Here is a 27,595-nt window from a genome sequence, read left to right as displayed (position 1 = left end):
TTTAAGTTCTCGCGAGACATAAAAAAGCCCGAGACATATATATGAAACTGCAGCGCAATGGAGTCGGGACTAGGCTCCATGGAGCTAATTCCTGGCTCTCGGGCGCCCTCCTGTGGCTGCATTCAAGCACATTTCCCAATGCTAGCCACAGGAGGGCGCCCGAGAGCCATGCAGCGATGGCTCTTTACCCGGCTAAGATCTTGGCCGGCTGCTCTTTGGCGATGAAGCCACAGGAGGGCGCCCGAGAGCCATGCAGCTCCATGACAGGCTGCAGAGCAAATCCATTTGCCATCTAAATCCAGTCCGGGTTTTCCTTCTCTCCGGGATCGCTTCGGGCGCCTGGTTCGGGGGAAAGGAAAATCCAGCGCCGTGTGAAATCCAGTCCGGGTTTTCTCACCTCCGTCGTTCCCAGGCTTGTCTTCTCTGTTCTCTCGCTCAAAGGCAGCTGGACTCTCCTCGCTTCAGGTGGTCTCTGCGACCCTCGCGTGGTCCTAGCGCCGACCTTTACGACACTTGCAGCAGGTAAGGCAGCCAAGGTTGCCAGAGCGGGAGCAGTAGTGTTGCTTGCCATGCACCCAGGCAGCAAGCAATCTCAGCTGGAATCCTCTTTTCTACATGAGAGGTACCATATTATTATTATTATTACTATTATTATTATCATTCACTCTTGTAGCACCAAATGTGCCATGCATCAGAGGCCAAATGTGCAAAAGATGTTCTAGCAGTGCAATATAGTAGAATAAACCTTCCTTGCCACTTGTTAGGATGCCCTTAAAAGTTACTTGCTAAAACAACTGGGAATGACTCTTGTTTGTTAGCAATCTTATTTTCCTCACCTCCGTATCTTGCATTTGACATGCTTTCCTTCTTTTTCCAACTGGTTTGTGGAACGAAACCGCAAATAACAACACCAACGTCTCATGAATTCCCAGAATCCCCTAGCACTGATCCAGGACAGTTAAAGCGGTTTCAAACTGGATTATTTCCGCAGGACCATGGGTTGGTATATATATGTACTCTCATGCGTTCACATGCAGGAAGTTCCACATCAGCGCTAATGGAGATTATGGTTTGCTTGGATGTGGAAGCACTGAAGATACAAACCCTGTCTTTAAAAGGATATGCGTCGTACTTGCAAACAGGACGTAAGTAAAAGCAAATAGGCGCTCCTGCGGCGGACAAGTAGTAAAATCAAACAACCCTGTGTTCAGTTCAGATGCGCTCTGGAGTGTTTCTTTTTCTGGAATAGAACCTAGAACCTTTGGATTTGGAACATCGTCACATTTTTTCCTGCAAAGGTACCCCATAAAATGACGAAAGATGCCTGTTATCCATACAGTCCTATTTTCCTCACCTACGTATTTTGCATTTCATGTGCTTTCTTGGTCAAAACATGGGTATGATTTGGGAGGCTGGCGGCTGACTACATGGATCTCTAGCTCTGGAAAACCAGCTGTAAATATGTATTGCTCTTAGTGTCTGCCTTGGCCCCGGAGTACAATGCGCATACAGTCAGCCCTCCAAATTTGCGGCTTTGGCTTTTGTGAGTTTGATTATTCATGGATTTGAGTCATATTGTCTCTATATGGGTTTCTAGGTCTTCTGGCACAACTCTATGGTCAACGTCTGCCAAAAGTCGCACCAGAGGACCTAGAGATTCCACAGAGAACACATCCCTAGGCATTTCTGCATCCTCCAATGCAATGCTAGGGTCAACATCTGCCACTGCGATTCTAGGGTCAACGTCTTTCTAAGTCGCGCAAGTCTACGCTCAACATCTGGCAGATGCTGACCTCACAGTTGCGCTGGAGGACTTAGAAAGTACTAGAGATGTGTTATCTTGGGTAAAATAAATTGTATTTGCAATTTTCCCATTTTCACGGGGGTCCTGGGCCCCTAACCCCAGCAAATGTGGAAGGAACGCTGTAACTTACTCCTAAGTTAAAGCCCGTCCTATACCATAAATGTCTTCCCGGACTCCTGACATAAGCAATTCACTGGAAATCCATGTGTTTTTCCAACTGCTGGGGAACTGCTGAGTCCAATGCTGCATATCTGGCATTCCAAACAGAACTGAGTCTAGACAAGTGTGGGACCTGCAACGAAAATGTCGGAGTTTGGAGCATTCCTATTTAGCCCTTTCTTTCAAGGTAAGATACTCCATTCCCTTGTCTAGCATTCAGTATTCTTGGTCCATTTGCTAGGTCTTAAAGTGATAAACTCCACAGTGGGTTGCAATGGCTGAGTGGGGATTTGAATGCTGGTCTCTAGAGTCACACTCTCTCAGCCTCGGAGGATGGCAATGACAAAGTGGTTCAAACGTGCCAAGAAAACCCTGCGATAGGGTTGCGAGAAGGCAACAACAACTTGAAGGCACACAAAAACAATCACTCCGGAGTCATAGTCCAGTGCTCTGGTAATGTACGTACTTTGAAACGGGTAAGGAACGAGTAGAGTTTGCTGCTTTGCCCCGGGCTGCAAAATGTCTTAGGCCAATTGCTTGCCCAGGTCTGTGATCAGACTTCCTTTGGTGAGGATTTAGACATACCAGGTTTTGCATTGTCACAAAGTGAAGCTGCTAGAGGATTGTGTAAGGACATAGCTGTCATGCCTTTGGGTTTGCTTTCGTTGGGAAAATACCAGGCAGGAGCAAGGAGTGGGAGTATCCTGCACCAAAGGCATTCGTGAATGAACCGCTTTCCTCATGGCATGCATTCCTGAGCGTTCCTTTGAGTTTATTCTGGGGAAGCCATACAGGTAGACTCTCAAGGAAGACTATGGAGTTGATCTGAGGCCACGTGATGCCATGACCTGGATAAGCTTGGATTGGCTATACCTGGATGCAAAATGGCGCAGGTGAGCTTATATATCGGGGTGGACTGCTTGCGGTCATCGATATATTGTTAGACTACAACTCTCATGATTCCTCCTGGCTGCATTGGATAGAACGGCTTTCTGCATAACATCTGGAAGGGCAGATGTTGCCTGTTCTTGCTACATATGATGCCTAGCATTCTATTGTGGGATATACAATATAAGTCATTAACTTATGTAATTTGAAAAAGTATACTGAAACCAATCGCGATGGGAATCTCCATTATTTATTATTATCACAGCATTAGCATAGCCAAGGAGCTAAGGTCTTGCATTTGGTCTTTCTTTCTGTTGCTGTGAACCTTCACTTTCCAAGCAACAAATTCCAATATGAAACTATTTGTTTGGGGCAAGAGAGTTGCCATTGCTGTTCTCAGCATCTTTCATTGCTCTTGGGGTAGGCTTTGTTGTTGCATGCCTTCAAGTAGTTTCTGACTTATGGAGACCCTAAGATGAACCTATCATGGGTTTTTCTTGGCACGGTTTGTTCAGATGAGGATGGCCATTGCCTCTCTCTGAGGCTGAGAGAGTGTGACTTGCCAAGGTCATCGAGTGGCTGAGTGGGGATTCAAACCCTGGCCTCCAGAGTCATAATCCAGTGCTCAAACCACTACATCGCACTGGATCTCTACAAACCTTCCCCAATGCTGAATGAAGCATGACTCTCTTTTTCAAGACTGCAGAGCAGAATTTGATTATTGTGGGTTAACTGCCACAGGTTAAATATTTGGGAACAGTGTAGATTCTATAGGTGGAGTCTATTTAACTAGTCTAGACTACAGAATGCATCCTCTTGCAAGTTCCGTATTGCCTATCACCAACGAATAAGACTGGGACACCAAAAAGACAGTCAGGTAAGTGTCTTAAAGCTTAAATCTGGAAGGTACGGTTAAGTTTCTTTTGGGGGGAGCTGCCCAAAACCCCACAAAACCGAAGATAATAGATCTAAGGTTTGGGTTTATTTGTTGTTTAAGTTTTCCTGAAAGATGTGCATTGTCAGTTGTGTGAATAACCGGTGTGGATAGACCTGGGATAAAACCCTGGATGTCTTGAACATGTTTGGAATGGATCCGTATCATCGGCTCCAACAGATAGTTTGCAACAGTGTGGAAAGCGCAACTCACAGAAATGTGGTGCTGATAAACCCAGAGTGAATAACAAATCTTTTTACCGTGCCATGTATTTAATGGGACTTGAGCATCCATGGATTTTGTTAACTATGGGGGATCCTGGAACCAAACCCCAGCGGATCCCAAGGGCCAAGTGTAGTAAGTTTGGAGCCCTGAAAGGGAATATTTATTTTAAGGGATGATGATAAGTCTTTGCCGTCTTATTACAGACTCCGCCAGTAAGAAGCTGTGACAGGTAGAAAGGCCTGCATGACTTCTTCTGCAAGGGTTTCGTTTATTAAAAGGGTGCATTCGAACAATAAAAGCATTCAGGAGAGCATTGCTGAAGGGTGAGATTATGTGGAGATATTGACAGAGCTGGCCAGGCCTTGAACCGTTGGCAGGTGGGGCGGAGGAGTCGCAGGTGGGATAGGAGCAATGGGCCACACAGTGCCCTTTGTTTGCAATGGGACGTTGTGCCAGCTCAGCAATGCCTTCCTATGGAGCTGGACAGCCTTTCGAAGCCTCAACTTCGCTTTGCGTCTTTGCTTGGTACAGGAGCAGGTTTCCAAACCATCTTCGGTGGCAGCTGTTCTGTACCAGTTGACTTTTCACTAGGGATAGGGGCCACCCCACCCCCACCACCAGATATTGCGAGACTATAGATCCCATCATCCACCACCGCTGTCCATGCTTCCTTCCTATGGACTTGGACAGCCTTTCGACGTCTCAACTTTGCTTTGTGTCTTTCTTCAGTACAGTAGCAGGCTTCCAAACCATCTGTGCCAATTGACTTTTCACTGGGGATGAGGACCCCCACCATCACCGCCAGTTGTTGTGTGATTGTAGATCCCAGCATCCACCACCACTGGCCATGCTGGCTGGGGCTCATGGGAGATGGCATCCAACATCATTTTGGAGACCACATAGACTTACTGGGATTTGTAATTTGACACAATCTTTAACCTTCTGTGCCAAAAGGGTGCTGGTGCCTCACCAAACTACACATCCCAGTGGTCTGTAGGAAGGAGCAGTGGCCATTAAAGTGGTGTCAAACTGCATTATTTCTACAGTCTAGATGGACTCCTAGTGTCCTATAAATGCAGGTAAAACAGACTCATAATTTCTACAGAGCCAAAGGCCGCCATAAAATGTCTGATTAATTAGATGAAGCCAATAAACGCCTCCTTTGTTCTAGAGCCTATTCCAGCAGAGTTAATGAGTAATAGTGGCTCAAAGGGAAAACTCTTTTAATCTCGCATGCCCTGTTCAGATACATTTTGATCCTGGACCTTGCTAAACAGTTCTTTCTCCTGCACATGCACACACCTGTCTCGGCCTGATTTGACTGTTTGAATTGCCAAGGGTATGCGCAGTGCAGACAGCAAAACAATGGGATTGCTTGCCAACACAGTACAATCCATTCTGCACTGAAACTATGCACTGTTCCCAGGTTTGAACGAAAACGGACACAAGAAGATGCTGAAACTTCTCAGGTGTGCTTTCATAAGCAACCGCAGAAGAAGTGCAGGCTGGGTCTCCCTTCTCTGAAATGCTCGGGAACAGAAGAGTTTGGGGTTTCAGATACTTTTGGATTTCAGAATACCTGTATGTGGATATCCAGAATACCTGTATCTTCAGAATACCTGTATGTGAATATCAAGAGTAGCTGTATTCAGAATACTTCAATTTCAGAATACCTGTATGTGAATATCCAGAATACCTGGATTCAGAATAAGTGTATTTGAACATCCAGAATACCTGGATTTAGAATACCTAGATTCAGAATACCTGTATATACATACATAATGAATATCTTGGAGATGGGACCCATATCTAAATGCAAAATTCATTTATGTTTTACATTCACCTTACACACATAAGCCCTAAAGTAATTGCATGCTAAGGGTTTGTTTGTTTGTTTTTAATAATTTGGGCATGAAACAAAGTTTGTGTACCTGGATTAACCAAAAAAGCAAAGATGTCACTATCTCAGCCATCCATGATAAAAGTGTTGATTTTTGGAGTATGTTGGAACTCAGGATAAGGGAGACTTAACCTGTAGGATTATATCCAGAGCCAGCAACCTAAGATTGTAGGGGGCTTTCACAATCATAACTACTTTGTGTGTCTTAACAAGTTATAAGTATCATAATTACTTGTAATGAGTCTTCGTGTCCAGTTTTTGTGTTACCTGTAATGAGTCTTTGTGTTCATCCGTGTAACAAATTTTTCGCTAGAGTAACCTATCATGGGGGTTTTCTTGGTAACAGGGTTTTCATTGGCAGGATTTGTTCAAATAGGCATTTCTATTCCCAAAACTGCTGCTGGTCTCCCAGAGAGAGATCTTCTGCAGATATGTTAAGAAACCGTAATGGAGGGAAATATCTCTTTCACGCAGTGTTTATGACAACCACATTTTCCCCAACTGTTTGGTCTGGGAGGTTTTGACCCCGTAGGTGCTATTAAGTCAATGGCATGTGCATAGGTGCACGCAATGAAAACCTTTATGGCTTTTCTTTTCCCAAGGCCCCTGGAGGCGCAGAGGCATGAGGAACAATTATTACAAAAGGCGATGTGCAAGGCGCATAATCTGTGGCAGCCAAGCACATGATCCCTACATGAGACGGGCAAAGAGCTGCGGAATCTGTTTATTTCTGCCCACTGGATGCTTTGAGTTTAGCAGTGCTGAACAAGAGATATGCAAGCCCTGGTTTCTCACAAGCTTTGTTGTTGTTGCCTTAATGTTGTTGTTGTTGTTGCCTTGGTGAGTGTTCACACACATACATTACACACACTTTGCTTTTACACCTCACCTAAATCAAGCCTTTCCTGGAACTAAGGATTCCTGTGGTTAAAATTCAGCTGTAAACAGCTGAAATTCTACTTCTTTGGGGGACCTAAATCCAAGTGCTAACCACCACTATCATAGATCATTTCCATCAATGAGATTTACCTATGTGTTGCTCTAACAATTGGCTTTAAGACCTAGCAAATGTAACTAGCAATTGGCGTTAAGACCTAGCTTGCTAAACAGGCATACTTTATTGCAATCAATTGCTGTGAATCCATTTAAATAACAATGTAGTGGAAAACAGCTCCATATTATATGAGCACCAACAACTAAGAAGCTAGCAGGAATCTAGTTAAGACTAACTGCTTTATTTTTGCATGAGCTTTCCTGTCCGGAAGCGGATCAGAGCAGAAAGCTGGCAGGAAGAAAAACATCTCATTTTGAATTTGGGTGCGGGAGAAAAGTTCTGCAGATACCATAAAGTCCCAAAAAGACAAATGAATGGATCTTAGAACATACGAAGCCCAAACCCTTCTTAGAAGCCAAGGTGACTGAACTGAGGCTGTCGTACTTTGGACATATCATGAGGCAATGTGGCTCACTGGAAAAGAAGATGATGCTTGGTAAAGTTGAACACAGTAGGAAAAAGAAAAGACCACACTAGAGGTAGATAGATACAACAATGGTTGCCCTGAGTTTGCAAACCCTGAGTTTGCTGACCAGGATTCTTGGAGGTCTCTCGTTCATTGTGTCTCCATAGTTGGAATCAACTTGGCAGCAAATACAGTTGGCCCTTGGTATCTGCTGGGGTTTGGTTCCAGGATCCCCCCGTTGAGACCCAAATCCATGGATGCTCAAATCCCATTAAGTACAATGGCATGATGAAATGTTATATATACAGTATATGTATTTTCAAGCAATGGATACTTGAATCCATGGATTAGGAATCTGTGGACACAGAGGACCAACTGTAACAACAAACTGTGGATATGATACTGCCCAGGGCATCTGAGGAAGTGGACTGAAATCCATGAAAGCTCATGCTAAAATAAACCTGTTATATTTTAAAGGGATTCCTAGGGTTCCTGCTGGATTCCTTCTCCCCTCCCTCCCTCTTTCCTTTTTTCTGCAAACAGAAGAGTGTTGCTTGCTGGAAGTCATGTGCTCCGGAGCAAGTCAACATCCCCAGTGTACACATGCGGTCACCACATGTTGCCTTTATCCAAAAAAAGGCATATCTGTTGATTTTTCTTCTTCTTCTTCTTCTTCTTTTCTTTGCAGGAGACGCTGAACCAGACTTGCAAGATGTCTTGACTGGAAGAGGCCTATGCTGGAACAGTGGCGATTGCTCCTGTCCTTGATTTCTCCTTTGTCAGTTCTTCAAATCTGATAGCATCTCACCTTCTCCATTGAGGGAACTGGTTCATTTACATTTCCCCTGCTGCATGTGGATAAAGTGAAAGAGCAAAACTCTCTGGAGAGACTAGTTTCCACAGACATGCTGCAAAGAGGGTCAGATCACAGAAGAACAGGCTCATGCTTTGATGCGCCCAACTGGATCCTACATCAGGGCTTTCTCCAAGGCATGCTGGTGTGAACTGGTGGCCCCCATACATCCCCAGTTCTGACCACAGTCCTTGCGGTGTCTCCACCGAAGGGTCAATGGCCACCTAACCGTTGTTGTGGCTGTGGTTTCCAAAGTTGGCTGACCGAAGGAAGACGAAGGGAAGATGCTGGACCTCGGCTTTCTAACGGAAGAGGAGTACGGGAAACTGATGAAAGTTCTGCAGAGAGATGCAGAACTCAAGAAAAAAGACGGCGACCGTATCAGGTAGGAAGCCAGGACTGTGATAAAGTATTTTCATATCCAGAAAGGTGAGGCTTCTTGAATAATAATGATAGAGCCCAGCCCTAGCGTTGGGCCTTGTAAAATGGGGAGTTTCATAAAGCACATGGATAGTTGTTTAACTGACGTGTTTGGTTTTAACTCCCAGGGATATAGAAGGGTGACTATGAGATCTTCTACCTTGTGTACCAAAATACCTTGCCAAATTTTGGGGTACCCTGCATGTTAACCTGCGCAGATATGGATATGGGACACTGGGGTTCCAACTCAGTAGTGCAGTGAATGCACTCTTGGTATTACTCCAGATTTTAAAAGAGCTAGTCATGGTGCTGAATTTATTTGGGGGATATATTTCGGCACCTTGGACAACTCCTTTAAGTCTGGAATAAAGCCGACTTAAAGGTGAGGTTTGATGAGGCACCATCAAACTACAGATCCCAGGATCCCATAGGATGGAGCTACAGTACTTAAAGTGGTGCCAAACTGCATTAAGCCTGCAGTGTAGATGCACCCAGACTCCTTCACTCTCACCATATTGTTCCAAAATCACCATCTACCTACAAACTGATTCTCCACCAATCATTTTCCACTTGTCACTCAGTATTTCTTCACATGTATTTAATACATAATATTATCATAGAAATGCAAACTGTTTTCCCTTTTATCCAACATTAGAATCTTGGATGAAGAGAGGTTTAAGAAATATATTTTCAGTAAATGGATATAAAATGTATATGGAGATGGGTTCCGGCATTAAGTGGTCTTGGATTTCTCCCCAGACGATTGCAAGGTTCACTGAAGGATGAAAAGAAGAAGAAATTTGTGACGGGGGAATGGTTTCACGAAGTGAAGGCGCAGCGTTTCCAGGAGGAATTGGAAGGATCAGAGCTACTTCGAGCTTCCATTAAAAAGAAGAAGAAGAACTTGGATGGTAAGAACATGGATAGCTAGTCACATGAAGTGGCCAAGCAATGCTAACTAGTCATGATTTAGAACTGCGTTAATCAGAGCATGTTGTTTTCTGCAGAGGAAGCTTGTTTTGCTTTTGCATGAGAAATGTGTTTTCTGTGCAGAAAATACAATTGTTCATGCAAATAAAATGTGCTTTTTTTGAGCACAGAATAAGTCTTGGCTCTGAATAGTCTTTGCAAAAGACTTTTGATGACTTTTTTGCAGCGAGAAGAAAAATGATAAAACTATGCCTGCAAAGGGGGGATTCTTTAAAAATTTGCATCCATAGTCCCCAGTTTCTGCACCTTTTCTGTCTCTCCAATGTCGTTTTTGAGGGCGAGAAACTAGAATATTACACCGTATCCCAGTCTTGTGTAAAGGTTTTGGCAAGATCCCTAGTGGTTAGTTCTAATTAGAGCAGATGCATCAATGAATCGACTGTTGGATGATGAGTTATCCCATAGATAAATCCCATTGATTCAATGAGTGTATTCTGTTTGAGCCTAACAATAGGATTTGGTCCACCCTGATTCCAGTGCTTGCATTTCCATTCCTTTCCTAATGCTCTCCAGTGGGTTTGCACTTTGATGGAGCAATAAAATGCTATTGCTGTTAGCCCTCCAAATGCATGGAATTTTTTATCCATCGCATCCATGGCTTCCAAGATTCAAGCATCTGTGGCTTGAAAATATAAGTTCCAAAAAGCAAATCTTGATGTTGCCGTTTTATAAGGGACATCATTTGACTATACCATTGTACACAATGGGACTTGAGCATCCACGGATTTTGGCATCCATGGAGGGTACTGTGGAAGCAAACCCCAAGGGATACCAAGGGACCATTGTATATCTACCCTCCATCTATCTGATTCTGCGTATGACCTCTGGCTTTGCTTGGAAATGCATGCCAGTTTCTGAAACGGAACAAATCTGGCTTGACAGAGCTTTTATGCGGTGCTTCGTTAGGGCTGGGCTTGCGTCCAAATCCTGCCTGCCAGAATGTGACACTTTGTTATCAGGGTGCCTTTATGCTTCATAACAACTGTGGGGTTCTGCGCATGGGCATGGAGATGGACCAGTTCAACCTCGGCCAACGTATTACAAGACTGCTGAGCAGGGACAGCCTCCAGACAAATTCCTTCTTCTTCTTCTTCTCCTTTGCGAGGGTAGCACACTGTGAAAAGATTCACAGGGTGGAAAAAGGAAAGGTTACGTGTTGGTTCAGCGATTCTGGGCATCTAAAGACCTCTCCAGTTGTCATTATGAGGGCAAAATGAGTCCATGGTTGTGTTTCTCTGAATTTCTTGTCTCTGTTTTAAAGGGATCGTAAAACTGGGGAATAGATTATAAGCTTAGGAGCTCTGGACCTTTAGCAAAACAAAGATTTGAACACGCGGAACCGGTTGGACAACTGCGAGCCCACAGTTGTCATTTCCTCTTCAGTTTTAGTTGTCCATCGAAATGACACTTTTCTTAGACAAGTGCATTATATTGGAAGTATCTTTTAAAAAAATAGTTACAGAAAAAAGGTTGAGCATTGTGCGATGCAACACTGACCTGCAGATTTAGTGGCCTTGCTTTTTTTGGCTCCATAGCAAGGCTGGCCCTGTCATTCGGCAGAAGGAGGCAGCTGCCTTAAGTGTCAGCTTCTGAGTGTCACCGAAGAGCAGCAAATGTTTCAGGGTTTAATTTGTGGTTGCGGCATTTTTACCGCAAGAACCAGAGAGACGTACTTGGGAGATATTTTCTTTCTCATGTACCCAAATAACTTGGCTGGATTTTGGTTCTGTGCGCTCAGGCATGGCTGGTTAGACTGGCCCTGTCAGTTGTGAACTGCCTTTGACCTTCATAATCTTCTACTATATTTTTATTACCGCTATGAACATATCTCATGCGCCTTTATTTACAATAGGCTGGGCAAAGCGTGGGCTTTGGCCACATGTGAACTTCGGGGTCCCAAGGTGTAGCCCCTGAAGTCCCCTTGTGCCCATTGAAAAGCCCCCCCTAAAATATTTCTTGTGCAGATTTTTCAGCTAAGCCTCCCCCAAAGTGCTCAAACCTGCTTAAAATGCAATGGTTTTGTTCCCCTGCCAATAAGCTCTCTTTGTACCTGGAAGAAAAACAGAGGTAAAAAATAATCCACTGTGGGGCTGAGCAGATGGGCCAAAATACCACAGGCCTATCCAGGACCCACTACTGGTGTCCATTCCTTACCTTGCCGTGCCATCGCTGATACTGAGAAGTCCACCATCGTTGCATCGGATGCAGGAATACATGACCAGGTACCCCATTTCCATGTCAGACATGGCGATGCAGAACACTTCAGTATATACATTTTTAATGCACTGTCATTGGTACTGAGAAGCCCCACATTGCCATGTCTGACACGGAAATGGGGCACCTGGCCACACGGACTTCTCAGTACCAGCCATGGCAAGGCAAGGTCAGGAATGCACACTGTTAGTGATTACTTAAACATAGCAGGAAAGCAGGAAAATAGAAGTGACTTTGCAGGGAAAGTCATATTTAAGGAAGGGTTGGGCATCTCTTTATTGTGCGCTGCGCATTGTTGAGAAATATTTCTACCTTGCCATTTCAGGTGAGGTCTTCCCAAGGCACTCCACAAAGTTCTTTAAAAATGGGAAACGGTAATATAAAAAATACAGGGAATGTATACCAGAGCTTGAGAAAGCTGGGTTTTGAACAGTGACTATTGTAATTAGGGGATTCTGGGAATTGCAGTCCTCCAAAGTGACTTTACCAAGCTCTGATTAAAACAGAGAACTTTTCAAACTACAACCGCGATAACTCCATAACACGTCCGTTCCAAATAGTTTGCCCCCAACGAGGCAACTTTGATGCGCTCTCCTTCACTGTCCGTGAGGGTTGCATTGTTTTCCTTTCCGCGGGTACAACCAATGACTATCCCTTCTTCCTGTGCCAGGACAAACAATAGGAGATCTCCTTTTATTAGCTCTCTTGGCTGCCTCTTCTGTTTGCCAGGATCGGGTGACTTTTGACTCAAAACAGGAAGTAGCTCCCTGAAAATCCTGGAATGGATTAAGGCTGTTGACAGCTTCGGCCGCATCCTGTTTAGCTTTCGAGAGGAGCTTGTCAGCATGCCACCCACCAAAGAAAAAGAGAGAGTTGGATGTCCGGATGGCATCCCACTCATGCCCCGCTACCCCAGGGGTTTGCATAGTCCAAACAGGGAGACTTGAGGCTAGCGGGAATACGGCATATGCTGCGTACTTTTCTGCGCTGTTGCTCCTACTGAGAAGCCCCCTGTTGCTATGTCTGATGCAGAAATGAGGCAGTTGGCTGCACCTACATGACTAGGCACCCCATTTTCATGTCAGATGTTGCAATGGGGCTTCCCAGTAGGAGTGACAAAACAGTAAGGTAAGGAGCACACAGGGGTTTCCAGGAAACTCTGCAGCAAGCCAGGGGTCATTTGGACCCACGTTAAAGGCCATTTACCCCAGTGTCGGATCCAACAGATCAGTGTCCTGTCTGCCAGGACCTGTCCAAAACCTAGCCCTAGAGTTTTCACCTGCATCATCGAAAACAGGATCACGCAAGACCAGGCTTTTCAACCCATGCAGACAACTCCTAAAGAAGTAGGCTCAAGTCTACAAAAGCTCATGCTACTAACTTCCAGTTAATCTCAAAGGTGGCATAAAATCCCTTTGCATACTGATTTTCCAGACTAGCGCAGCTAGGTCTTTGAATTCTACCTTTGCATTTGTGGATGCCAAATACAGTGGGCCCTCGGCTGGGGTTTGGTTCCAGGACCCCCTTGAATATCAAAATCTGTGGATGCTCAAATCCTGTTAGATACAATAAGGTAATAAAACAGTGCCCCTTATATAAAATGGGGGAAATCAAGGTTTACTGTTTGCAGTTTTAAATATTTTCAAACCATGGATGATTGAATCCATGGATAAAGAATCCATGGCTGTGGAGGGCTGACTGTATCTAAGAAGTGGACATTGTGTTGAAAAAACAACAAAAGACATTAAGTAGAGCCATATCGCACAATCATAAATATGTCTATGTAATGCCAGAAGTTGCTGGTTTGAGCCCAGTTACTGCTACTCCCATGAACTTTTTCTTTTGCTCCATTATCTCTATTTGTGTCAACATTGCAGATTTATTCTGGTACTAGAAGATGCACATTTTCCAATGCATCTTCTTCCCAAATCAAAACAAAACACTTCATCAACACTTAAAGAACAACAACATCCTAATGTTATTACTGACTTTTTAAACAGGGGAAAGCAATGAGCGCAGCCAGGAGAGCTTGGAAGGCAAGGATGCATCATTTCCATTAGAGGCAACCACTTTGGCCTCTCCGAAATCCAAAGAAGAGAGGTAATTATTAACCGGAGAGAAGCACAGGTGCGGAACAAGCATTGCGAACGAAACTGGTCTTGGGTGAAGAGCTGGCTCTGTATTGTTTACTGATATAGTTATTTGCACAGTTCCATCTGTGTACGTGGCATTCGGCAAAGGAGAGCACAGGCAAAATGGAGATCCTTACCCCAAGGAAATTCCAATTTAAATTGAAACTGAGGTTGCCCAAGAGGTAGGACTGGGTTAAGAAAGAAGGCAGCACAAGGGGAAGCAAAGGCAACCAAGGATGGATGCTAGTAAAACCACACATCCTTGGATTCGGAAGAAGACAGAGCCATGACACTAGGGTTGCAGAGAGGATTCAAAAATATGTGCAAAACCCACACTTTTCAAGTATTAAGAAAGCGTAACAAGAAGAATCCTGGACTGGCAAAAATGTTTAGCAGTCGAAGCACTTATTGTGCACAAAACTTGCATGCATGTTATATGTACAGAAAACAGCACTTTATGCCCATGAAACAGCATTTTGTGCACGAAAAATAACACATCTGCATGGAAATGTTACTTTCCTTGTACACTATGCTGTTTCCTTTGCAGAAAATACTGTTTTTTGCACAAAATAGCCATGTGTGAATTTTGCGCAGAGTGAATCTCAAACGGCAAAAAGAGGCTTTGGAATGAATTCCTTGCAGCAGAAAGCAAATGGCTAATTCTTACCAAGAGGCCGAGGAGAAGGTTAATCATTGATCCAGTGAAATGCTAAGATAGTTCAATGTCATTTTACCAGACTATTTATTTAAAGACTCTTAAGAGTTTCCTATTTCAAATGAACCCTTGGTTAATTAGAAAACAACAACATGGTGTAGTAGTTTGAGCCTTGGCTTGGGCCCTGGGAGAAGAGGGTTTGAATCCCTGCCAGGCCATGGCAACCCAATGGGCAATCGTGGGCAAGTCACACTCTCTCAATGGGTTAGTGGCTCTTTTACCTGGGTGTTGTTCTTTCTGTAAATGTTGGGTTTTCAAAGGCACAGCCATGTTAATCTCTGAAATCAGTATGTAGAGAGGTCTTTGAGCACCTTTGAGAGTTAAGACTGAAGTCTACATCCTATGAAAGCTCATGCTCCCAACGTCTTTCTTTCGGTGAGTCTCAAAGGTGTTACACGATCTCTCTGCACACGGATGGGTTTTAGTTTGTGTTTTTCATCTCTTTTGCACTGTGAGCATATTTGTTTGATGTTGTCACCAATAGGCCAAATAAATGCAACATCAGATGTAGACAATTGCCGTGGCTCTGAGGGCCAATGTTGAAACACACCAGAAGGAGGAGACATCTTTATCAAACCCAAATACTTTCCCCTCAACCCTCCAGTCATTTCAGGATCTGATGCCTTTCTTATAGACTGTTGTTCTTGTCTCTGCAGGCCATGTGAAGCCCCTTTGGATTCTCCTGATGGATGCCAAGCCAAACCTAAGCCAAGACTGAGGTTGTCTGCCCTGCCATCCTCACCAGAAAAGGTAAATTAAGTCCAACAGGGTCTCAAAAAGCTCTATATGGCTCAGGTAGGGGCTATTTGGCTGACTGTATCTCCCTGTATGAATTGGTCCAGGCTCTGAAATCACCAGGAGGTGAATCCATGGTCCTTAATGTGTGATGTGTTTTAGTATTACAGTAGTCTAATTCTATTTCAATGCTCACTTTATCTATGTTTTTACTTACACTGAGAGCCAGTGTGGTGTAGAGGTTTGTGCATAGGACTGAGGCTTTGGAGATCGGGGTTCAGTTCACTGCTTGTACTTTAAAAAAGCAACTTCCTTCTCGTTTCTGACATGAAGTACTGTTTTTTCCTTTCAGAGGTCCAGTCTAGAGGATACGTCCCCAGCAGACAGTGGTGTCGGAATAAGTCCATTCCTGGTTATAAGAGGAGATCCGCCAGCATATGACAAAGGTTTGCTTCTGTTTTTTAAAGTTAGGCTTGGGGTTTTTAATCTCCATCATATTCTCAAAGAGTGATCAGGTTTCCAGATCTCAGGAACTGGCTGAGGAATCTCAGGGTAAGACTACTGTCTTGAAAATGAGTATATGGTGGTTGTCAGAACTCAACACTGAGCTTAAATAGAGCACTTTTCAACAGTCTTGCTGCATACTGCCATTGTGAGGCATAGAGTGTCCTAGATCTTTGTTGTTGATGTATGCCTTCAAGTCTTTTCCAGCTTATGGTGACCCTAAGACCATCGTTTTCTTGGTGATATTTGTTCAGAAGAGGTCTGACATTACCTTTCCCTGAGGCTGAGAGAGTGTGACTTGCCCAAGGCCACCTAGCAGGTTTCATGGCAGAGCTGGGGATCAAACCCTGGTCTCCAAAGTCCCAGTACAACACTCAAACCACTAAGCCATGCTGGCTCTCCCTAGCTCTTATTCAAAAGTCTGTGTCCTTAGTACTCTGGATATACATTTAATACAGAGATCCTCAGCAACAGCTCACGCAGCTGGGTGACTGTCTGATGTGATTGAGTAGCACCACCGAAATAGCTGTGGTTGCAAAGTGCTTCACCAATATGTTTGGACACAGAATCATGCAATCTGCCTAGTCAGTGGTCATGTTGGGTAGGGAGATTGTAGGAGCTGTAGCCCAAACAGGTAGCTTTTCAAAGCTCTGACTTCACCGTACAACTGCAAAATAACAGGGGTTGCATCTGCGCTGCTCGAATAATGCAATTTGGTACCGCTTTAACTGCCATGGCTCAATGCGGTGGAATCCTGGGATTTATAGTATGTTGTGGCACCAGGGTTCTCTGAGAGAGAAGGCTAAATAGCTCACAAAACTACCAAGTCCCGGGATTCTCTCGCATTGAGCCATAATAGTTAAAGTAGCATCAATACTACATTATTTCTGCAGTGCAGATGCAGCCAGGGTTTTCCAGGAAGTGTCTGAACTATTCTGTTTTTGTCCCAGGTAATGAAATATCCATTGCAACCACTACACAGCTTTTTGAAAAGGATGTGGCTGATTCCTCTCACTCTGCTGGAGGGGATGTTCCTGACACTGGAGGAACCATCCCAAGTCCCGCAATACAAGATCCAGCAGTTTGGCCACATGCAGAAGTCAACACTTCTAGCAAGATCCCAGTGAGGAGGAAGTCTAGCAAAGGACTGTTTGGTCCCAGCGTGGATCTGGTTGATGGAACTGAGAATGCTGAGTTTGGCCTATCTAAGCGGGGATCACTGAAGACCTCTATACTGTCCCCTCCAGGAGGGGAAAACGGCCGCTCTGTGAAGCAAGGACCCAACTATACCATCTCCTCTAGCAGCAACAAAGACGAGGAGATGGGCCTCGACCGGGAACATTTCAAGAACTTGAAGAACTTTTGGGAGAAGGGTGGCGAATCTCTCTTGGCAAATGACGTGTCTGAGCCGATGCCAGAAAAAGCTGGTGTCACCGAGGTCAATGGAAGGCCATTGCGACTGAACCGGTCCCTCTCCGTCCAAAGCCAAAACAGTGACGACAAGCTCAGTTCTCATGTCCACTCCAGAGCCAGAGTCCCCTGCAGAAAGCCAGTCGTCTTGTCTTCCAGCGAGGATGAACCCAGTTATATAGCACACCCAAGGAAAGGGTCAGGATCTGGCATCCCCAGATCCACTTACGGGAGAAGCAAAGGACCAGCGGCTCGCAACAGCCTTAGCGATGGGAACGGGAAGCGGTCTCCGGTGGAAGAGGAAAGGAAAGTGCAACGTTTCACAAGGCGATCGAAGCTGCCGGTTCGAGTACCTTCAGTCAAAATAGAGACTCCTCCAGCGGAGTGGACCGGGATCTTTTTTGAGCCGGAGACACCCTCCGATGAGTTTGTCATGGCTGAAGAAAGCAAACATAAGAGGGATTCCTTGGCTGGTAGGGTTCAGATATTGATACAATCTGTACCTTCAGAGGACATGGATAAAGCTGGGAGCTCAGAGGAAGGACATGTGGACTTGGACACTCAAGAAGACAACCTGGAAACAAATGAGATGCAACCTAAGGAGGAATCTCATCCTTCTGCTGAAGGTCCCTCACAAAATGGAGCTTCTAGCGAAGTGGGAAATATAAGGGAAACTCAGGAATTGGATGCTTCTGTGCCTTCAGGTACTGAGGGATTATTTTGTTGTTGACGAAAAATAATTTCCTGCTAGCTAGTATCAAAAAGAACCCTGCAGGTATAACCCAGTTGCTGAAGTAGATGCATTCCTGGGCCATTACTTCTCGAACAGGATATTTGGTACCAGAGGCAGAAATAACATGAAAGGAAAAGGTTTAGGTTCATACACCACCAAAGATAAGAGCAATGTGTTTCAACCAATGTTTTTATTCAAAACTAACAATATGCACATGCAAAATGAAACAACCAGATCAAGTAAGGCCAGCTCCTGCTTCTATCTTAGTCTCAAAGGGGCTACAAGATCTCTCTGCATCTTTCTTATGATTTCCTTTGATGACCAGATTTATTGTTGTTGTCGTTGTTGTTGTGTGCCTTTAAATAATTTCTGACTTATGGTGACGTTAAGGCGAAACCATCATGGGGTTTTCTTGGCACGTTTACTCAGAAGGCGTTTGTCTTTGCCATGCTCTGAGGCTGAGACAGTGTGGCCAGGTCACCAGAGTCCTAGCTCAATATTCAAACCACTGCCTCATGCTGTTTCCTTACAGAGTCATAGAGCTATGCTTTTTTAAGAGTCTGGGGATAGCTGGTGAGGCAAACGTATGTGTTTTCCCACAGTCTCTCTACCTTGATGGATACCTTTATTTATTTGGGGTTCCCCTCACCCCAATAAATGAATACATAAGTCAATTTACTTTTGATGCAAAACTTGCAGTTCCCTTGGACCACCTTCCTTCCGTGGCCCTATTTTGACTTCTCTAACAATGGCTCTCACAACCTGAGCACTAGAAAGGAAAATGATGTGTGATGTCTGTGACACACACTGCAGACTTATGGCGACCCTAAGGGGGATTTCTGGGGCTGAGAGAGTGTGATTCACCCAAAGTCACCCAGTGGGTTTCCATGGCCAAGCAAGGAATCGAACCCCAATCCTCAAGAGTTGTAGTCCAATGCTCAAACCACAACACCATGCTGGGTCTCGCTGAGTATTGCATGTGTCTTGGTTCACACTCTGTGCATTTCAGCTGGACTTTGTAAGTGTTTCTTCACACATCTGAACATACAAAACAGAGAGCTAATACACAAACCCATGCACAAATGTTTCAAAATGTGGTTTGTAGTTTGAAGGGTGAGAGGCTTGTAGATTGCAGAAAGAGAAAACCCAACAACCCTGAAGCCAGAACACCCAGCTGTGTACACAGCTCCCTGGACCACATGCCATTCTCTTTAACTCAAATAAACAAAGAGGAGAAGAAAAGTTAAGGGGCAGAAACATACACACATCCTGTATAAGCTTTGGTAACCATCATGTATAATCCAAGCCTGTTTGTTCTCATTGTGTTCCAGAGGGAAATCAGTCTCCTGTTGCCAGGAAATTACTGCGCGCCAACGGCTACAGTCTCGCAAAGAGCATGGTGAACCTTTACACAACCACAGAGAGTAAGTGGGCAACCTACCTCCATCCGCTGGCCTGGCTTTGTTGTTAGCATCACCTTTCACAAGTTACATGTGTGTGTAGATACACACACGCACGCACATACACACAGAGTATCATTTAATAAGTGTGCAATAGCACTAGGCCTTTACGAAGGGTGCTGTGATGGTGAAGTCCAAATAATGAATAAAGAGACACCATAATACAAGTCAGAAATTTTCATTTGCATACTATGTAAGTCATGTATAAGTCAGGAAATTTGCATTTGCGTAGACATACCGTATATACTCATGTATGAGTCTCGAAATTGCAGTCAAAAATTGACCCAAAAACCCAGAGTCGACTTATCTATGGGTCAATGCAAATACCGTACTTTGACTCTTATAAAGAAAAGAAACTATCCCCTGGTGAAAGGCAAGAATATCATCTATCCTGGACTCACCTCTATTCTCTCATCGATCCAGCTTTTGATATGAGCACAAACAGTTATGCCTCCTGGAATTTTGTGCGTTCTTTGGGATCCTTTGCCATTGCTTCATCCTTTAGATCCTTTGTTACACGCCTCTAAGTTTTACCCTTGACTTATTGACAGGTCATATCAAAATCCATCATTTTGGCCCCAAAACCTGTCCTCAATTTATAGATAAGGTTGACTTATACTCAAGCATATAATGTACTATATATATATATATATATATATATATATATATATATATATATCCTGTCTTGGAGATGGGACCCAAGCCTAAACACAAAATTCACTTCTTTTTCTTATCTACATGATGCTCATAGCCTGAAAGTGTGTTTAATCATGTTGTGCACAAAACAAAGTTTGCGTATGTTGAACCATCAGAAAGCAAAGGTGACACTATGTCATGAAAAAAGGTTTGATTTTGGAGTATTTTGGAGTTTTGAATTCCAACCTGTAGTCATTTTGGCAAAGGCATAAGTTTGGTTTTAACCACGAGAGGGAGCTGAATCCTTTCCTCTTTATGCAAGCACTAAACAGAAATGAGTGTCTTTTAACTACTGTAGTTGTGGCATCTGTGCATTTTATTGTACTATTGCAGTACGGGAAAGTAGATAACTTTAAAATATATATGGAGTCTTATGCATTTCAAAAAAATGGTTTGATTTCTTGCAATCTCTTTGTGTCGTGGCAAGGGCAGATAACTACATCTGCGTCAATCCCTTTTCAGGCTTCAAACTATATCCAAGGATATGAAAACCTGCCCATGTAGTTTTCATTGGTTTCTGACATTCTGCGCATTTTGAACCTGTCCCAAGTTGCAAAACTTTTTAGCTTTCCCACTTTGGAAATTTCTACACATTTTGGTCCCTGATGTATATGTGATTTTATGTGTTTTCCCTATTGATGAAAGTGTGCTTACGTTCAGCATTCTTCAGATATGTGCCTATTTTGCTGCTGTTGCATGCAGCTATTTGTGCATTGTTTCCCAATGAAAAAGGAAAGGTAAAATCTGATACTCGTAGGTCTTTCCCAATTATGAGAAACTACTATCTTATGTATGTTAGGGGTATCAGCATATTTGAAAGTAGCTGGGGGTAAATGGTTTAAAATGTGCTTCCTGAGTGTTAGCAAACCATAGCAAGAAGAATCTTGGACTGGCAAGATTTTTTGCATTTTGAGTTATTATTCTACACAAAATTAGCAAGTGTTTGTGGGGTTTGTTTGTTTTTGCAGAGAGGTAATTGCAGGAAAATATCTGTATTTTGCATAGAAATACAATGTGTGAATTTTGCACAGTATAAGTCCTATAGTACGAATAGTCTTCAAAAGCTGCACATTTATTGACAGCTTCCTCACGTTGGGGGAAAAGACATGGATAAAATTACTCCTTTAAGGAGCAAAAGTATGCCCTTTCATTCATAGAATTGCAGACCATTTTCGGTCCCTAAGTACAAAAAATCTTCTCAAAGTGTGTTTTGTTTCCCTTTCTTCTCTCTAGCCTACTCTAAGCCTCAAATGCTGACCCACCAATACCTTGAGCCTGAGAGAGCCAAAGACCTCAGCAAATCCAGCCCTCTCCTCCTTTCAGAGGTAAGACCTGCATGGTTTTATATTTGTTGATTCTGCTTGGTACTTCTGCAAGTTGTCCGGTCTGTTCTTTTGAAGCAAGGGTGTTTTGGAAAGCTCTGGGGGTAGATGCAAAGCACCCTTGGCTCATTAATTTAGTTTCTATGGGAAATGCAAAGCAGCGCATGCACAGACACTTGGCATGCGGTATGCATGAGGCTGGTCTTGCAAGCAAACAGACTCGGCTTATAACCAACCTGTCTTCCAAGAAGAGCAAATTGGTGAACATGATTTTCTTTCCTTCCTCCATTTTATGTTCCTAATAACTCTTGAGGAAGCACCCATGCTTACTTTATGAAGTCTTATGTCTGAGTAGGGATTTCACCCTCAATCTCCATTCCTACGTTCCAACCATTAGGCCGTCCTGCTTCTTGTAGAGCTTCTTCCGCAGCAAAGTTTTAATACCGTTTGGTTTGATTTGCAGACAGAGTCGGACACTGCCTCAGAGATCAGCTTCCAGTTCAACCGGCACAAGAAGTCCCCAAGTGTGGGCAGCCACTCTTCAGATATGGCCTCTGTCTCCTCTGTAGGTACCCCAGCATGTCCCTTCCTCCAGAGCCTTACCAACCCTGAGTCCTTTGAGACATTTGGGCCACCATCTCCCATCAAATCCCTGCCCATTGGCTACCCAGCCTTTTAAAAAAGGTTTCATTAAAATACACCCAGTAAACAAAATAATCTAAAATGTTACATCAATAGAAACTGTTATGACTTAGCCTCTGTCTTAAGGATCTGGACCAGTTCCAGTGGAATTGTCTTCCTTATCACAAGAGTTTGTTGTCAGAATGTCTGACCAGACTTGGAAATGGGATTGGGGAGGTCTCACAGTATTCAGTGTTGCATTTACAAATTCAGTAAAGTTGTAATCCAACTTTCTTGAAACCTGACCAGAGGAAACCTATTGGAGGAGAGATTGAGAGCTCTAAGTCTCCTGATTGTGACTATCTTTTCTCATCCCTGTGCAGGTGAGCGGAAGTGTCCTGAGCGTGTATAGTGGTGATTTTGGGAGTGTCGATGCCCAGGGACTGGTTCAGTTTGCCTTGGATTATGACGAGAAAAACCGAGAATTCCAGATTTTTGTCTCCCAATGCAAGGACCTGGCGGTTGTGGATGAGAAGAAAGTCAGAACAGACCCGTAAGTGAAGTTTAAAATGCTATGACAATCCATGCCACAACATTCATTTAACCAAAACTTATGAGGAATCATTCTCTAGAATCTAAAATCTACATTAGCTGCATTGTCTAGAACAGTGGTTCTAGATTTCAAAGATATTGCTGTGTCAGTCTGTAGAATCTATAGGTAGAGAGATCTCAAAGGTGCTACAAGATCTCTCTACCTAGTGGTTCTAGATGACAGTGGTTCTAGAAACTTTAATCCTCCAGGTAGTTTGGACTTCAACTCTAGCCAAGCTGTAGATGAATTCTAGCAGCTAGAGTGCCAAACATCTAGATCAGTGGTTCCCAACCTTTGGTCCACTATTTGTTTTGGACTTCAGTTCCCAGCCAACTTGGCCAACAGTAAGGAATTGTGAGAGCTGAAGTCCAAGTCATCTGGAGGACCAAAGGTTGGAATCAATGGTCTAGAGAGGACTAAAGACTGAGAACCATTGATCTAAAATCTACAGTCTCTAAATTATCTTCTGTGTCTTTCTTAAAAAGTGGTGCCCAGCACTGTATGGATTCCCTGCACTTTCCCTAAGTGGCCTCAAAAAAGCCCATCTGAGCAGGACATAGACTTCTTCCATAAGATGCTTAGTTTTGGTTTATGTGCCAGAGCCTGGCTTATCCTGAATGCTGATTCAGCGGCAGTCTCTTATCCAGGTACGTCAAGACCTACCTTCTTCCGGACAAAGCACGGATGGGGAAAAGGAAGACCTCCGTGAAGAAGAGAACCATCAGCCCCATTTACAATGAGGTGTTGCGGGTAAGGATAGAGACAAGTTAAGGTCTAAATCCAATTTTCAGACTGACGGAATACAAAATCCTCACCAGCCTAGCAATGTGTTTTACTATATTTGCAACTTGCTGTTCTATGGATTGTTGAATGGTCCCCTATCCAAGGAATTAACCAAGTCTGTGCCTGCTTGGTTTCATCAGTGATAAGAGCATCCAAAGCACTCAGTGCGAAAGAGGGGTGATCCCTAGGAGAAGAGGAATATGAAAGAACACAGAGACAGTGTGGTGTAGTGGTTTGTGTGTTGGATTCAGATTCAGTGACCTGACGGCACAACTGTGGCAACGGCGATGAAATCACAAGCTGCTGTTTTCTTCCTTTGCAGTACAAGATAGAGAAAATGGTGTTGCTGATTCAAAAATTGAACCTCTCCGTGTGGCACAACGACCCTTTGGGGCGGAACAGTTTCTTGGGCGAGATCGAAGTCGACTTGGCCGGCTGGGATTGGCAGAACAATAAACTGAACTGGTACATGCTCAAACCACGGGTGAGTGCCTTTCAGGGATCTCTTGCCTAAGGTAGATTCATTTATAGGGGGAAAATGTGTAGACATTTGGATTGACAGAAAAAAATCCAAATGTGAGAAAGCTGGTGGATTTCAGAGGCTTCCTTTTGTTCTTGCTGGGCAAAATCCGATCACCAGCCGATCTGAAATCTCTTTCCATGTGTGTGCAACTGATACCAATTGGAGCCTATTCTCTTTCAGAGCCTTTTGGCCATCAACTGCGTAGATCATCGAGGAGTGATGAATCTGTCCATCAAATACGTCCCCCCAGGAAGTCTAGGTAAAAATAAAGGCCAAAGTAGATTGCACATGGCATGCATACACATGTGCTACACCATTCTTGACTGCACACCACCACACCTTCCATCTGTTTTATTTAACCTATGAATGAATATTTCTTGCCTGATTAATTATTTCTGTTGCAATTAATGCCAGGTCGCAAGACTCCTCCATCCGGGGAGGTCCACATCTGGGTGAAAGACACCAAAGACCTTCCACAGCTACGTCCCTCAGGAGTGGACTCCTTTGTTAAATGGTATGTGTCCTACCTTCCAAAAAGATGCCCATAACTGATAGAGCAGGCTGTTTTCTCAGCCAGTTGTGATTCCTAAAGCTAATATGGTATTATGGCTAAGAGAAAAAGAGGGCTATCAAGTCCCTGATTTGAATTTTGACTGTCTTATAATCTCATTAAGCAGACTAAGATATTTCTTTGTCAAACTCAGTTCTTCCATCTGCAAACTAGGTTGATAGTACCAATAAAGGTCATATGGAGCTGTTTAATGGTAGAAAGCATCATGCAATTGTTGGTTATTGTTGTTGTTGTTGTTGTTGTTGTCAGAGTGCAACCAGAGAATACCTGAAGAAACATGCAAATAAACATCGATTGATGTTCCCCATGACATGAAATACCGCTTTCTTCTTTTTTCAGCTATGTCCTTCCAGACACAAGTAAGAAGAGTTACCAAAAGACTCGAATTGTCAAAAGAGACTCAAATCCTGTCTTTAACCACACAATTGTGTATGATGGGTTTCACACCGAAGATCTGAAAGATGCATGCGTGGAGCTCACCGTGTGGGATCATGAAAAGTTAACTAACCACTTTCTTGGAGGGATCCGTCTGGGACTTGGGACAGGTAACTGATTTGCTTGACTGCATCCTTTCATTTTAGTTTAGACATGGAACATAGCTGCGAGTCCAGAAAATACAATTATAGATGTATTGGCATCAAATTGTCAGCCCTGGTATGCATTTTCCTGAACGAAAAAGGCTTTTCTTTAGCTGGACTGAAAATTAGATTTATCTGTTTACTGCAAGAGTCTATCCAAATTTTGTTACAGTCACCAGTAACTTGGAAGGCAAAACATGAGGAAGGCGAAAAGGAAAGCTAATACCTCTTCTTACACAAACTGAGGGATAATAAATGAGTGTAACAAAGGTAGACAGACTCCTGCAATAAATAAATGAATCTAGTTTTCAGCATATGCCTCACATATACTGACAAATCTTGAGCAGCTTGAAAATAGAGAGAGCGGTCCTTATGTTGCTTGCTAGTGGGGCACTTTCCATGGCCCTACAGAAGGTGGCATGTCCATCTGAACCTCTGGAGATGGGCTTTGCAGAATGTCCTTCCTTCTGCCATTTCCTTGCAGAATGTCCTTCCTTCAGCCATGGCCTTGCAGAATGTCCTTCCTTCGGCCATGGCCTTGCAGAATGTCCTTCCTTCGGCCATGGCCTTGCAGAATGTCCTTCTTTTGGCCATGGCCTTGCAGAATGTCCTTCCTTCAGCCATGGCCTTGCAGAATGTCCTTCCTTCGGCCATGGCCTTGCAGAATGTCCTTCCTTCGGTCATGGCCTTGCAGAATGTCCTTCCTTCGGCCATGTCCTTGCAGAATGTCCTTCTTTCAGCTTCCTCCAGCCATTTCACCGTTCCTTCTTGTCTCCAAGGCTCCAGCTATGGGATTGCGGTGGACTGGATGGATTCCACGCAGGAAGAAGTGGCCTTCTGGCAGGAAATGATGTCAACGTCCAATGAGTGGATCGAAGGATCGTTGCCTCTGCGCTCCTTGGCGAGGAGGAGGAAGCTGAAATGACATGTTTGTCACTAGACTAAAAAAAAAAACATAAAATGGGACATAGATGAAAGACAGTGGAAAATTTGGGGCCGCTGGTGTGCATCCATCGAACTCTTTGGGCAATGCTTGCGACTTATTCCAGAGTAGTGAAGATGGACGTATTCTGGAACAATCTTGTCCCGGTGCCACCTTAGCTCACAGGTTGAAAGAACTGCTGTTTCCCATTGTAACAGTCATGCACTAGATCTTTATTCATAGTAGGGTTTTTTTTGGAAATGAACCTGGAAAGCAGGGAGGAAAAGATGTAAATATTTTATAGAGGAGTTTAAATGTAATTTAATGACTGTTTCCATGAGGCCTTGGCGTCTGCAGACGACAGTATAATAAAACTGTGGCTAGCGCATGAACCCTCCAGTAAGTAGAGGGCACTAGAAGTTTGAAATGTGATGGAAATAAACTAGGATGTGTATGGAGAGGTTGCTTCATGGTGAGCCAAAGGAGCAACCCAGTATACTGTCTCTCCCAAGAATGGCCAAATGCGGATCACGGTCTATCAGTAGATCATTGATAATAGTTTATGAGATGCTTGCAAAGTCAACTAGATCAACTCTAGCAAGGGCCAGTTGGGAAATGTGAGATCCAGCAGCCTTTCAGGAGTCCTCTCCTCTTGGAAGACAAAGCTGTATTGGACACCTAGCCAGCCATTATCCCCAAACTGGCCTGCTGTTCTGAAATATGAAGGAGGGTATCTTGGGCTAGCCCTAACGTAGTATGTTCTTAACCAAGGATGATTACTCAGGATGACTTACTACTGTATATATTATATGCACACACAATCCTGTAGCCTTCGATGTAGCAAAGAGGGGGGACACAGTGATCCATACCTCCTCAACCCTTTATTGTTTGGAGGAAAGACCTCCTCTGTATGAGAACATCACCATTTACTCCGGTGAGTGAATGAAGTGATGGTTGGGCTTTCAAGTTTCACATTTGTTTCTGACCAATGACATATATGTAGCTATAATCCCAAAGGGGAACTTTTCCCAATGCCCATGTGCCATCATGTTTTCTGTGTCCGCATCACAGCTTTTACATGTAAGACAGAAACCTTTCTTAATGCTGTAACCTCCCTAAAGGTTTGGGTCTGTGCAAACATGTTTGGAAATGGAACTTGAATAAAGCCAAAGATTTTGTTTGTGCTTCTTGGTGGTTAACTTGTTTCTTTAGCACTATTGCTGTGTATCTTTTTCCAAAGGCAGAATTCAAAGATATAGCCGTGAAAGTCTGTAGAATCATCATGCAAAGGGATCTTGTAGCACCTATGAGACTAAACTGAAAGAAGTTGTCAGCATGAACTTTCGTAGACTTCAGTCTACTTCCTCAGATGCATTTAGTGGGAACCACTGCATACAGATCCAAAGGCAGTTTGGGAAACTCTTCTGGGAAGCAAAAAGGTTTTGGTGTCA

General features: G+C 43.8%; 1 protein-coding gene across 2 annotated transcripts; it reads left to right on the top strand.

The window, feature by feature from the left end:
* Positions 1 to 409: 409 nt before the first annotated feature.
* LOC149308807 (synaptotagmin-like protein 2) lies at positions 410 to 27,322 on the top strand. 2 transcript variants are annotated; one of them, XM_089536500.1, is made up of 17 exons: positions 410 to 522; positions 8,059 to 8,608; positions 9,403 to 9,554; positions 13,848 to 13,947; positions 15,351 to 15,444; positions 15,782 to 15,875; positions 16,884 to 18,047; positions 19,408 to 19,500; positions 21,466 to 21,557; positions 22,018 to 22,119; positions 22,559 to 22,728; positions 23,415 to 23,517; positions 23,873 to 24,034; positions 24,254 to 24,332; positions 24,488 to 24,587; positions 24,984 to 25,189; positions 26,002 to 27,322. In XM_089536500.1, exons 2-17 carry the CDS (start codon positions 8,508 to 8,510, stop codon positions 26,145 to 26,147), a joined length of 2,958 nt encoding a protein of 985 aa, XP_089392626.1. In that variant the 5' UTR covers positions 410 to 522; positions 8,059 to 8,507; the 3' UTR covers positions 26,148 to 27,322. The 2 variants fall into 2 exon arrangements, with proteins under 2 accessions (XP_089392626.1, XP_089392627.1); XM_089536501.1 differs by lacking the exon at positions 410 to 522 and adding an exon at positions 2,082 to 2,150.
* Positions 27,323 to 27,595: the final 273 nt, after the last annotated feature.

The sequence above is a fragment of the Sceloporus occidentalis genome, unplaced genomic scaffold (assembly GCF_023333645.1).
Source record: "Sceloporus occidentalis isolate IW3139 unplaced genomic scaffold, rSceOcc1.0.p SCAF_8, whole genome shotgun sequence".
Taxonomy (NCBI): Eukaryota; Metazoa; Chordata; class Lepidosauria; order Squamata; family Phrynosomatidae; genus Sceloporus; species Sceloporus occidentalis.
This window is presented reverse-complemented; position numbering and strand designations above follow the sequence as displayed.